This window comes from Myotis yumanensis, unplaced genomic scaffold, assembly GCF_028538775.1.
Source record: "Myotis yumanensis isolate MYYU_CA2020_CCGP unplaced genomic scaffold, mMyoYum1.0.hap1 SCAF_2, whole genome shotgun sequence".
In the NCBI taxonomy this organism is placed as follows: Eukaryota; Metazoa; Chordata; class Mammalia; order Chiroptera; family Vespertilionidae; genus Myotis; species Myotis yumanensis.
In genome coordinates this window covers 169,665,160-169,678,335 of record NW_027223753.1, presented here as the reverse complement: position 1 = coordinate 169,678,335, position 13,176 = coordinate 169,665,160, and the positions used below count along the sequence as shown (strand labels likewise).

Here is a 13,176-nt window from a genome sequence, read left to right as displayed (position 1 = left end):
TTTAAATTGCTGTTTACATTCAATATTATTTTTATTAGTTTCAAGTATACAGCAAAGTGGTTATATAATCATATACTTTACAAAGTAATCGCCCTGATATTTTCAGTACCTAACTGGTACCATACATATTTATTACAATATTATTGACTATATTTCCTATATATGCTGTACTTCACATCCCTGTGACTACTTTATAACTACCAATCTTTTCTTGTCAATCCCTTTACCTTTTCACCCGGTCCCCAAACTTCCTTTTCCTTTGGCATCATCAGTGTGTTCTTTGTATCTATCAGTCTATTTCTGTTTTGCTTGTTTGTTTATATTGTTCTTTAGATTTCATATATAAGTGAACTCATAAGGTATTTTCTTTCTCTGAGTTATTTCACTTAGCATATACCCTGTAGATTCATCCATGCTGTTGCAAATGGTAAGATTTCTTTTTTAAGGCCGAGTAATATTCCTGTGAGTATATATAGCAGAGCTTTTTTATCCACTTGTCTATTGATGGCCACTTTGGTTGCTTCCATAGCTTGAGTATTGTAAATACACTGTAATACTATAGGGGTGCATGGTGTTTTTATGATTTTTGTGAGCCAAGGGCCCCTACACTCCATGCTAAGAAAGAGTAGAAATGGTTTCCAGGGACAAAACTTTTCCCCCCCATGGCCTGTTGTAACAGGGAGAAGACACTGGAACTCTCTCAGCCTCTGCATTAAGAGAGGCAAAATGTGATTTTTTCCTCTTAGAGTTCATCCATGATTCCAAAGTAAATACATCTCCTTTTTATTTTTCCTAGGATTTTTTTTCTCTAGAAAGGGCAAAGGGGATGGATGTAAGAAAAAATGCCGAGTTGCCTCAAAATACAGCCTCCAGAAAGAATAAGGCACCCTCAGTCCAACCTATTATTTATGCTGAGGAGAGAAAAGTTGAGGAACTAATAGTAAAGCCTAAAAGTCCCAGGGATACAAACTTGGTCTATATAATCAACTGCCTGACCAGCTCTTTAGGAAGAAAATACCACAAGGAAAAGATGTGAGATATAAAGTCGATAGGGACATTGTGTGTCATCATCAATAGTGACATTCTGATCTTGGTTAAATAGACACACATAAAGTACCCACATAGATTCACAGTAGTAGAGGATGCCAAACATATAATAAAACTAAGTCCAATGAACAGATTGGAAAAACTGCAAGATGGAAGGGAAATTTCCTTCTTCAGATAATAAAATCATTTATGGCAGAACAAGAACTTAACCCAAAGTCCATGACTATTGGGAGATGCATGACACTTAAAGGCAAGATAGGTTGTCTTTCCTATGGTTTTCAATAGGGTAAATCATTTAAAAGCTGGTATTGTAGGGGAATGTATCACATTGTGAAACAAGAAGGAAAGTTTGTGTGTTCTGCAATTAGCTTGATTGAATATTTGTTCATTAACTGTCCATTCAACAAAAGAGACTAACTCAAAATCCTGGAGCTGAGTACTGAACCCCAGGGTTCTGCTGTGGATTCCAGTGCTTTTCCCACTGCTCCTGCTCCACGCTGGCTATTGACTGCATAGTCTGTGACCATCTACTGTGGCAGCTGCCATTTGGAGGATAGTCAGTAAGTAGATAGAAAAGTAATCACATATAGTTTTAATCAGACTATTTATTAAAGCACTAGAAGATCTTGTGTTTTAAAAAATAAGAATTTATAGAAGATATTTAGTAGCCATGTCCAGAACTACAGATATGAATATGCAAAATGATAAAAGGGTACTAAAATCTATTTTTAAACTATCATAAACTAATTACTGCTATATTGTTGGTTAGGAAGTTAAATGTTGTAATATGGGGTGAAATTTTGATTTTACAGATAAAAATGTAAAGAAGCTAAGTAAACACACCAGTTTTCAAACAAACACAAGTTGGTTTGACTTAAAGATCTGCTCTTTCACAAGTAGCCCAATCAATGGTCTTGGACATGAGTGTGTTTAATGAATGATATATACTATCAATTGGGAGAAATTAATTTTTTGTGAGTTTTTACTCTAAAATATAAAAAAAATAATAGTAGCTACTAATGATGTTCTGTTTTACATTGTTGGTCTAAACATAATTTGGTATAGTATCTGGAAATCAATGTAGTAATATCTATTGGGCTTTAAAACACTCTTATTTTTAACTGAATGACTTAACTTCTGATAGTGTAGTACTTTTTTTGCTTTAAGGTTATAGTGTTAAAGAAAAATAGAAGCAAATTGAATGCTCAATTAATGGAAAACAGCTAAATTCATTCGATAAGACTGTAGCAGTTTTAAAACATTGTATTTTAAAAACAAACAAATGAACAAAACATGTAATTACTTGAGTATGCACTCATTAACAGGTTAATTTTTAATATTAGGTGAATGCATATATTTATAAGTATGTATATAGACACATATATACATACTTAACAAAATATATTTTAATATATACTACCATATGTACAGCTTGTAAAACATACAAAATTGCATGGAATATGTATCTATGGAAGAGAATATAGCAAAATTTTAGTAGTAATTACCTCTTGATTCTGAAATAAAAGGCTCAAAATGTTATTTTTATGTAATAAAGTTATCAGAATTTTTCTCTCTATATATAAAATATTAAAAAGCAATAAGCTTGGGAATATGTTAAAGAGTTAATATCCTTATTAATAAGGGAAACACTGCTATTCTTATGGAATAGGTTGGATGGGGGGGGACAGGGGACATTAATAGATCACTTAATGAAAAGGGCTAATAAACATTGAAATACATGTAATCAAATCTCACTAGCACATTAAAATAAGAATTTTTTTCAATCATTAAATTGGGAAAGATAATCCTTCATATGTGGCCCTTGGCCTCATAAAAATGCAATTTGGTGCAGTCCTTTTGGAAAATAACTTAATTCTGTACCTAACAAGTGACAAGTATGTAACCTTTGACCCGGTATTTTTAATTGTAAGAAATTTAAATGCTCATAATAATTTTAAAAATTATTTCTTCTTACAGAATACTTACATAAACACAGGTGAAGAAATAACACATTTTTATTTTGAGTTTTTGTGTTTTGCCTACAAATATAACATTTTTATAATCTAAAATTTTTCAAAAGCAAAATGAAAGAAAATGTGAGCAGAGATGGTATTATCTCTGTACATTTGTTTCTACATAGACTGTTTTTTATATTTCTTTATTGATTTCAGAGAGGAAGAGAGAAGGAGAGAGAGATAGAAACATCAATGATGAGAGAGAATCATTGATCGGCTGCCTCCTGCACACCCCCCACTCTGGGGGTCGAGCCGCAACCCAGGCATGTGCCCTTGGCTGGAATCGAACCTGGGACCCTTCAGTCCACAGGCTGATGCTCTATCCACTGAGCCAAGCTTGCCAGGGCTCTATGTAGACTGTTTTGGAGCCCTTCAAATGTAACAGACTGTTTAAAGCTGGGGAAGTGACTAAATTACAGTTGTTATTATAAACATAGAGTGAGGTATCTCTGGTCAATGAGCTATAACACTGTTATGGACATGACATTGAAGGAGGGATAAATACAGTTATGTACAGCACAATGTTTGAATGCATTTGGGGGCCAAAATATACAAGTTCTATCGATTCGACATTTAGTATTTGCATCTCACTATCTTTATCCTCATCTGATATAGGGATAAGAACAATACCTAAATCATATTTATTTTGACAACTACATTAGTTTGATGTACAAAGTTATTTCAAGAGTCCCTGACCCATAAAAAATACAAAGAGAGAGAATTTAACCCTGTCCACCATTATACCTTCTACAGGAAGCTCTACAAAAATAAATTATAGCTCCGGTATAACTGTAAACTTTAGGACAAAACTCATCTCCTCTCCTGTGCCCATAAGTCTTATATGTTTTTCAGAGCCTAGCTAAAGACCCTCAAATGAATTTGATTTTCCTGGTATATCTTGCTTTGGAATTTAGCCTTGAACTAAAGAGAAAATTAATCCATAGTTGAATTAATTTTGTGGCCTTCAATAGTTTCCATAAATGCCAATTTTCTCACCTATTTGAAGCAGGAGGAGAAAGAAATCACTTAACTTGGGAAAGATTAGAGCTTTGAAAGTGACTCTAGGTCACTTTCCTTTAACTTTGTGGTAGCTGACATTAAACATTCTAATTGATTTAATTCTGCAGCAGGTGGAAAGTCCCAACATTTTTTAGCTTTCACACATGCTCTATAAAAGTCAAATCTTTTTTTTTTTTTTTTTTACTAATGGCAGGTTTATCATGATGACAATTTTCCTTTTGACAAATAATTTTGATGTTTGAGGTACTGTGTTGGATTGAAAGCATCATTTTTTCCTCTTCAATAAGATACTGTGCTTTGATTCCTATAGAAAAAGCTTCTGTGTCATAACAGAAACTTTGAGTAAGAAATCTACTGCTCGACTTTCTAGTTCTTTCTTATTGAATTAAACTGCTCAATTGAACTTTTCAAGCTTTTAGACACAAAATGAGATACCTTGAATAGAAATGCACTCTGACCTCAGAAGTTCATAGACTAGTGGGGAAGACAGAGAAGTATACCAGTTTTTGCATTGTAAGGATAGTATTAATTATTTCTTAAATAATTCATATAAGAGAAGATTGAACTTCAACTATAGTATTGGAGAACTCCTCATGAAGGTGGCATTTAGAAAATGTTTTCAATTTATCAGGCAAAAAGAGTGAAAGCATTTTAAACTAAGGGACCAGATTGAGCAGAGGGGCAGAAGTGGTCATCAGGGGCCAGAATGTGGCAAGCAGAGTGGAATATACGTGAGGCTGAGAGGATAGCTTGGGAACAGACTCTAAAGGGTCTTGAGTATGTGTGGAAATACTTGGTTTTCTTCCATAGGCATTGAGGTAGCCTGAGCAGGGACACCATTAGAGCCATTTAGGAAAGATAAAGTGATGGTAAGGAGGCTCTAACTGGGAAGGGAGAAAGTGGAGGCAGTGCTGGATAGCTCTAGTTCTTTCTCACTCAGGTAAATTTAAAAGGATTGATGTTTAGAAGTAGGTACAAATTCTTTCTTGGCCCTAACTTGTTTGACTCAGTGGATAGAGTGTCAGCCTGCAGACTGAAGGGTCCTGGGTTCAATTCCAGTTAAGGGCACATGCCTGGGTTGCGTGCTCGGTCCCTAATAGTACAGAAGGCGGCCAATTCTCTCTCATCATTGATGTTTCTATCTCTCTCTCTCTCTCTCCCTTCCTCTCTGAAATCAATAAAAATATATATATTTTTTAAAAATCTTTCTTGGAGTCTCAACTGCTGCTGTAAAAATAACCTTTGCTTACTTAAATAAATGACCATCCAATCCTAGCCAAATTTACCCAACCTTCTGCTAACTTCTTTTTTCTCTTAATATAATAGAATTAAGGTCTTCCTGAGGGAACCCACTAAAACATGTACTGCATTCTGTGACTTCATAAAGCCTTAGCATTTCCCTACTCTCTACATCTACCCCCAAACATTGAATGCAGACATAGACCCAGAAACACAAAATGCTTCCAGTTTTTACTTTCCAGAGTTCTATAAGGACAAGGTTATTTATTACTGAACCTGACAAAAAATACCTGCAGTACTTATGATAAGGGGTTAATATATTTAATGTACAAAAAGCTCTCCCACAAATAAATTTTAAAAAGGACATTCAACAAAATGTTAGCAGTATTATTTCAGGAAAGCATATATTATCCCCACATCTTGGAAGACTTCTGCCAACACAATGGATTTATAACAGTGGCATCTTCATCCAGCAGGCATGAAGCTTTAAAAAATCTGAGGGAAATGGCTGAGAATAGAAAGTTGTGAGCTCTAGGTAGAGTTGTTCTGACTCCTGAGAGCTTGGGAAACCCACTTAAAGTTTTTGAGTTTAATTACCTGAAAAATGGGGATAATAATACTTACTACATAACTAGGTTGTTAGGAAAATTAACACACATTACTAAATCTTTGAGATCCCAGGATAAGCATTGCTTTATGGAAAGTGCAGTAAATAACCTCCTGCTTAAATAAATGTATGGTATTTACATCAGGTATTCACACTAATTCTGAAATTAAATGTTATCAGATAGACTTTAATGAGCTCTTTTATGGAAATGTTTGTGCTAAATTCAAATGCATTATTAGCTAATGTTTTTGTTGTGAGGCAAAACACACTAATTTCTCCCAAATACATTTTAACTGTTCCTTTATGTCATTTAAATATTTCAGTGTCTGTTCAGCTAACTTGACTGCTTCAATTACACAGTTCAGAGATGAGCAAATCAAGATACAAATATTCAAGTAAAATAAGAAAAATATGAGCAATCCTCTCAAATCATTTCTGTGAAATCTGGATAGAGACTCTATCTTTGTAATGCTCTTTAGAAATCATTTAGTTCTGCCCCTTATTTCACAAACAAGGAACCTGAATCCAGAGTGGTTAAGTAACCTGCCCCAAGGGCACGGAGCTAACTAAAAGCGGAGCTGGGAACAGAGCCTGTGTTTCCCAGTTACTCCTGTAATCCCAGGCTATTCCCTCAACTACCCAAAGCAGTCATGAGAGAGATATCTTTTACATAAGATATGTAGGTCTTAGATTTTGTCCAGAATCTTGATAGATATATTAGGTAGAGACCATAGTCAGACTTGATAGCACTAAAGACTGAGATGGTAGATAGATGAAATTTGACTCTTCAGTACATCAAATCCTGATGGAAGCCTGACCAGTTTTGCTCAGTGATTAAGCATCGACCCAGGAACCAAGAGGTGGCCAGTTCGATTCCCACTCAGGGCACATGCCTGGGTTGTGGGCTGGATCCTTGTTGGGGGGTCATGCAGGAGGCAGCAGATTAATGAGATCCTCTCTCATCAATGTTTTTTATCTTTCTATCCCTCTGCCTCTCTCTCTTAAAAAAAAATCAATAAAAACATATTTTTAAAAATCCTGATGGAAATCTTTTGACTTTGTGAAAGATGAAATTTGTTTACATTTTGATAAAACACCACCAACAATTGAGACCTGAACCCTATATTTAGGGGCTCAAATAGTGACAATATCCCACTCATGTAAAAAAGAATCCAATAATGACTTTCTGAGCAATTGTGCTAACCAATGGTGTTTACTCTAGAGCACTGATTCCCAAGCCTGACTCCTTTAGGACTGCCTAGAGGGTGTATAAAATATAGACATAAGGGTCACATTCCTGGAAAGACTGATCTGAGAATTTTGGGGCCAGATCCAGAAATCTGTTTTTAAAAAGCACTTTGATGACTCTCTAGGTCACCCAAGTTTTTGAACCACTGGAATTCAGCACAGGTCTAAGGAAGCAACCATCTGCTTTTTACTATTGACCCTGAAGCTGTCAGTAGTTGTAGAAGTTAAATACATGGTACAAATAATTATACTGCGTTTTGTAAGTAATTTCTTTCTTTTTTTTTCCTTGTAGTCAGTGCTTATTTCGTTAATTACAGGTAGTAAGAGGTCATCGTCCCAATACTTCAGTGAGAAAACAAACATTATCTCCGATATAAACTTGTAGTGTTACAGAATGTTGTCCTATTCTTGAATACTTGAGATCAAATGATATTACTGAATTCTTTTTGAAAAAAAAAAAAAAGGAACATTCTTACTAGGAATTCAGAGGCTTTACAATAACTATCACCCCAAAGATCATATAATTCTTTATGTGCATGCTTTGTATTGAAAGGAAAAGTAGAAAGAAGGCGAATCCAAGGTTATGAATATATTGCCAAATTTTATTCCTAAAGTTTATATACCAATCAATTATGATTTTTTTCTAATCTCTTTATATTGCAATTTTTAGAAGAAATCTAAATATTCACTTAAAGATACATTGGCCAGATTTAACTTTTCAGCAGGACACAGGAGATTGGCTTCCCCAGTTGGGGTGGGGAATGATGATTAGATTTAAATCTAACTGAATTTTATAGAATACTCAGCAGTACCGAGAGTATTTTAGTGATTCACACAATATCCGTCAGGGTGCATTTCATCCCCATTAAATCATGGTTAACCAAAGCCAGATTCTACATGAATGTTCTTATGTATTTATAGAAATATGTTTTTAAGGCAAAAGCTAATTTGTCTCTCACACTATAATAGTCTTTCTATTAGTAATTTATTTCCTGTTTATAAAAAAGGTATTCTCTTTAAACATTAATAACAACTAACTATAATAGAGAAAATAAATAATCAAATACATAAGCTATTGTATTGACTCATGTCTCCAGAAAGAATGATAGAAAGAAGCAGGTTTTTTTTTTTAAGGACGTTAAAAAAAATGGGCACATTTCCCAGGATTTCTATTTCCTGCATATAATATGGATGTTTGTTTGTTTTTACAAGTTAACGGGACCATGCTCTGAAAAATCAAGTGGCTTGTGTTGGCATAGTTTTGTATGAAACCACTGGCATTTCTCTGGGGAGAAAGAGTTTGCAAATTTTTAGCTATCAGGCAGTGGATTTTAATCTTTGTGCTGAGGAAATATGACTATGGCTTTGAGAATGTTTCACTCATTGCTAACTTTGTGTAATCATTTTTGAAACTCCACATCTATGTCTAAAACAACAACAACAACGAAAAAGAAACAGGAAACAAAACAAAACAAAACAAAAACCCCTTCCAAAAGCTTTCCCTGAAGTTTGACTTTTCAGTTGCAAAGTGTAAAATAACTTTCTGAAATGCTTCTGTAAGCCCTGGTGGTGGGACGCTTTGTGGTTTGTTTGGGGAGATTTGGTTTTGTTTTAAGGAGAGGGTGCACTTTCTGGTGAAAGAGACAGGGGAAAGTTTTACCTGTCTGTCTCTCCTGTTGTGTGTGTGTGTGTTTTTTTCCTCTTTCTTTCTTTTTCTTTAAAGATTGGTGATAAGGAATTCTAACTACTTAATGAGATGGGAGAGGCCTCACTCCATTGGAGTGGAGGAGTCCAGGTGGAAGTTGATGGATTGGACAGGTAAAGAGAAGAGTCCCGCCTCCTCATGCCTATAGTTGAGTATATATTAGGGAACCTAAAATTATGTACAGAGAGAGAAGGAGAGAGAGGGACTTGAGTTCTGTTATCTTCTTAGTAGATTCCTATTGTAAGGGTCTTAGAGGGGGTGGGGGGGTTGGCAAAATCCTGGAGCCAGAAGAGAGGACAGCGGCATTGATCAATCTTACAGCTAACATGTTGTACCTGGAAAACAATGCCCAGACTCAATTTAGTGAGGTAAGGATTTTAGATTTCAGTTCTTCATCTAGAGATGCTTTTTTATTTTTATTTTTTAAATAAAAGCTTATGTATTTGTGGTTCTCATTTACCGAACAGAATGTTTTTACAAATTGTATATAGGAATCTCCTTTTCTTGGTTAATGTTTTCTGTGGTGACTGTAAGATTTTTATTTTTTAAGTAGAATATGAAAAAGTAGGAGAAAGAGGGAAAGAATTTCTGGGTGGTGTTATATTTGAAAAACCTAATATTCAGGAGTTTGTAAAATCACTTTTTATAGGAACAGACTACGGGAACAGGTCACATTCTGCTAGATACATTGAAATGACTCCTCTGTTGGGTGTTCACATACCAATAAGACGTATTAGTTGATTATGTCTCAACTCAGTTAAGTTCTCAGTTCTATCTCCAGACTTCATCCTAAAAGCAAATGAAGCTTTTTTTATTTTTTCAAAGTAAACAGGTGAGATTTTTAAAGCCATCTTTGTTTTGAATGTTATCAATCCAGAGACCCACCTAAACCCTGAGGAGACTTCAGTCATTACTCTATTGTCTGGTGATGGACTTAGACTTTCACTGTGTAATGACAAAATTATTTTGGAGTGATGCGTTATTAAATATGTACATGTGCAGGTAAATAAATGTGTATTATAGCGTATAGGATTTTATTTAAGGAATTAATGAGCTGCCGCTCTGATCTCTCCTCAACGTTTGTCTCAGGGATTTAAATCACTGGGCGAAGGTATAAGAAAAAAACTCCTGAAGAGGCTGTAAGGCTTTGAGGAAGTTTCTTAAGGTTGAGGGAGGTCTAACAACAATATTAGTTTACATTCCTCAGAATAGAGCAGCTGTGTTGACACTAATCACATTGGTGGGGGGGAGTGCGGTGTGGAGAGAGTGAGTTCAGTGTTTCGGATGAAAATGCTTGCAGGCGAGTGCTTGGAAAAGTAGACTGGGGTACTCAAATTGAGCTCCTTAAAATTGAAAACAAAATGCATAGTATTCTGGTGCAGACGGCAACGGGAAAGGGGAGAATCTAGCAAAGGACAGCAAAGCAGAGCCAGTGCTGTCATATTGACCCTGCTATTGTCTAGATACCTGAACTGTGTAAATATAACAGGGGAAATATCAAGTTATCTAATGAAGGAAAAGGAAGTGCCTATTTTCCTTTAAAACATTCAGCGGGCTTGCTTGTCTTCAGTGGAGAAACTTGAGTTTCTTGTTTTACTTTAATATTGGAAGTTAGCTGGAAATGTTACCAAACAATTAAAAAAAAATAGAGGTACCTTTTAAGATTATCTTGTTTCTATTTGATCTGTTGCGGTCCAGCTTTAACCATTAAAAAACAAATCTGTCGGTCATATCATATCTGACTTTGTGTTTGTTCACGAGCTATTTCATGACCAGTGTGTATAAGCAGGCTGGAATTTGACTATGTGTGTCTGAGTATAATGGGCTAGAAGCAAATTTGGCTTAAAGATATCTATAAAAAAAGTATAAAGTTGATGTGGAAAGAAATTATTATTTCTCCTGAAAGGATAAAACTGTGTAAATGCTGTGATTAGATGCTATCTGAAGGAATTACTGCCTTTTATGGAGGCAAAGAGTCATGTTGTATGTGAGAGTATTGCATCCTGATGAGAGAAAATACATTTACATGGGTTTGAGTTTTTAAAAACTTGAGGTAAATGTGTGGTCAGCTGATCAAAAGGTAGCTGTCATTTGCTTTTTGTTGGAATGCTACTAGTGTACATAGAAAACATCTATGGAAAATATGGCTGAATTTCTCTGTTTTCCTGCACCTTTTTGTACATTGCCACTATGAATGTCATATCCTTCTGCCAATCTCCGTACTACTCATTATTTAGGCATACTCTTCTGCAATCTGTGTACTATGCATTATCTTTGTGGCTCAATTTCCATTCCATTCTTTTCCGTGTAGGGTTATGTTTAGTCCTCTGTAAAAATGCAGTTTTACATTTTAGTATATGAAATGCCTGGGAGCACATGGCCCTGAGAATCCTGAAACTTAATACAAAGTTATAACGTTTTGGGACTCACCTTAAAGTAATGTTTATTAGTAATTGTCAATACGGAAAACAACCACCATCTACTATTATCACAGAAGAATTACTAAAAATTGGGCAAATTAAGAAGGAAAAGGCATGCACTAATTGTAGAGGACATGGACATGTGATAGATGTCTGGAAGCAGGTTGGTATACTTAAGAAAATAATAAGCCTTGAGTAATGGAGCCAACTGTGATAGGAAAGACAAATGATGTTGTTACCTTGCTGAAATAAAAACAGAATGTCAGAGAAAAAAATAATAAAAAAGAATGTGACTAACCATGAGAGTCAAAATTGTTTTAAAACTATAACCCATTCTCAGACTTCAAATATTTTTAAATGTTATTTGCAAGTAATGTCTATGTGTTGATAACTCAAAAATAATATAAGAACATTATTCTTCTGTACACCATTTTCCACAAATTTCCAGTTCCTTCTCCCCAAGCAGAGCTGGATTTTGGGAAGCTGTTAATGAACAGGGAAGGGTCTGGATGGGAAAAGAACATGGGCAGGATGTAACAGGCAGGGCTTAAGGTTCCACCCTTGGGTTACAATGGAGAGGCCTCAAGCAATCACCATGCCATTGTGCCAGGCTTGGAATGACACAGCCTCTGGGACTGGTATCAGACTTGGAGAGAAGCTCAGAAGAAAGGAAATGCTTAATAGATTAAGTTTTAGCTCAACTTGCTTGCCAAAAACTGAGGGATGAGAGAGAGAGAGAGAGAGAGAGAGAGAGAGAGAAAGAGAGACTCGCAAACTCTTCATTAGAAGGGAATTTTTATTTTTAAAAATCCCCATCTTGGGTCCTAGGTGATGAGGGAGTGGTACTTGGGTAAATGGGTAATTGTATTCTATAATTAAACTGGACTTCAAGGCCCATATATTGAAATACCTCTCTTTACACGTTAAAGGTTAATCATTTTTCTTTCTGTATTTGAGCTATAGGCATAGAAATATGGCCCATTTACCTAACCTTTTATCTATAATAATAAGGAAAGAGATCTAAAAATGACTGTTGTGAAAGTAGACGCTCCAAAAATGTTTTCATAAAGAACTGATGTGCAAATCTAGTTGAGAGCAAAAGGAAAATGTTGAGGCAAGAGAATAAGCTCTCAGATTCCAGGTTTTTGCCATAATTGTCCTCTGGGCTTTCATGGTCAAGGGAGATAGTCTCTCCTGTCCCAATACTGTTTCCAAGGGCTGAATCATATTTTACATTTGCGGGTGGTTTTTCTCTTAATAGTTAATAAATATATTATCTTAAGTTTTTTCATGTTTTGCTCCCGAGATGTTTAACACCTGGGGTACAAGCACAGTTGGTAAAAAACAGAGGCTGCAGATTTAATTCAGGTGTCAGTTGGGCTGTTCCTCACTCCATGCTGCGGTCTTAGATTGCACTTCTTGTTTTACAATTGGTTGCCCTCAAGCCCAGAGGGGACTGGGAGAAAGAGATCTTAGATCACAGATCATAGCTCATACCTTCCTTCACTACTACTGGAAAAATGAGTGGTAGTAATAAATCACTTATCCTTTACCTAGATAAGGAAAAAGCATGTTTGTTTTGTTTTGTTTTTTAGAAGAGCAGTGATCCTCAACAAGGGTGTGGAGAGTACAGTAGGAAGCATGAATGAATGCCTGGGTTAACTAGAGCAACCAACAATATATTGGTTGGTTTTTCCATCATATCACATACATTTTCTGAATGCAAGGTTGCTAAAAATTTTCTTAGGCAATGAGATTATTCAAAATTTAGATCCTATATTTTGCTATTAAAAGCATTCACATCTAAGGTGATGGTATTTATGTTTATCAAGGAAGTGTATGGGTCATACTGGCGAGAAATATATTACTGCAAAT

General features: G+C 35.4%; 1 protein-coding gene across 5 annotated transcripts in view; it reads left to right on the top strand.

Annotated features, from left to right (window-relative positions):
• The first annotated feature begins 9,057 nt into the window (after window positions 1–9,057).
• The window catches only part of TP63 (tumor protein p63), a 96,455-nt gene continuing 92,336 nt past the window's right edge, over window positions 9,058–13,176 (top strand). For 4 of the 5 annotated variants that reach the window (XM_070406584.1, XM_070406586.1, XM_070406585.1 and 1 more), the window contains exon 1: window positions 9,127–9,249. In XM_070406584.1, coding sequence (XP_070262685.1) covers window positions 9,208–9,249 — 42 coding nt within the window. In that variant the 5' untranslated portion in view covers window positions 9,127–9,207. Of the gene's footprint in view, window positions 9,250–13,176 lie in introns of all 5 variants that reach the window. The other variant, XM_070406583.1, reaches the window with a different exon arrangement.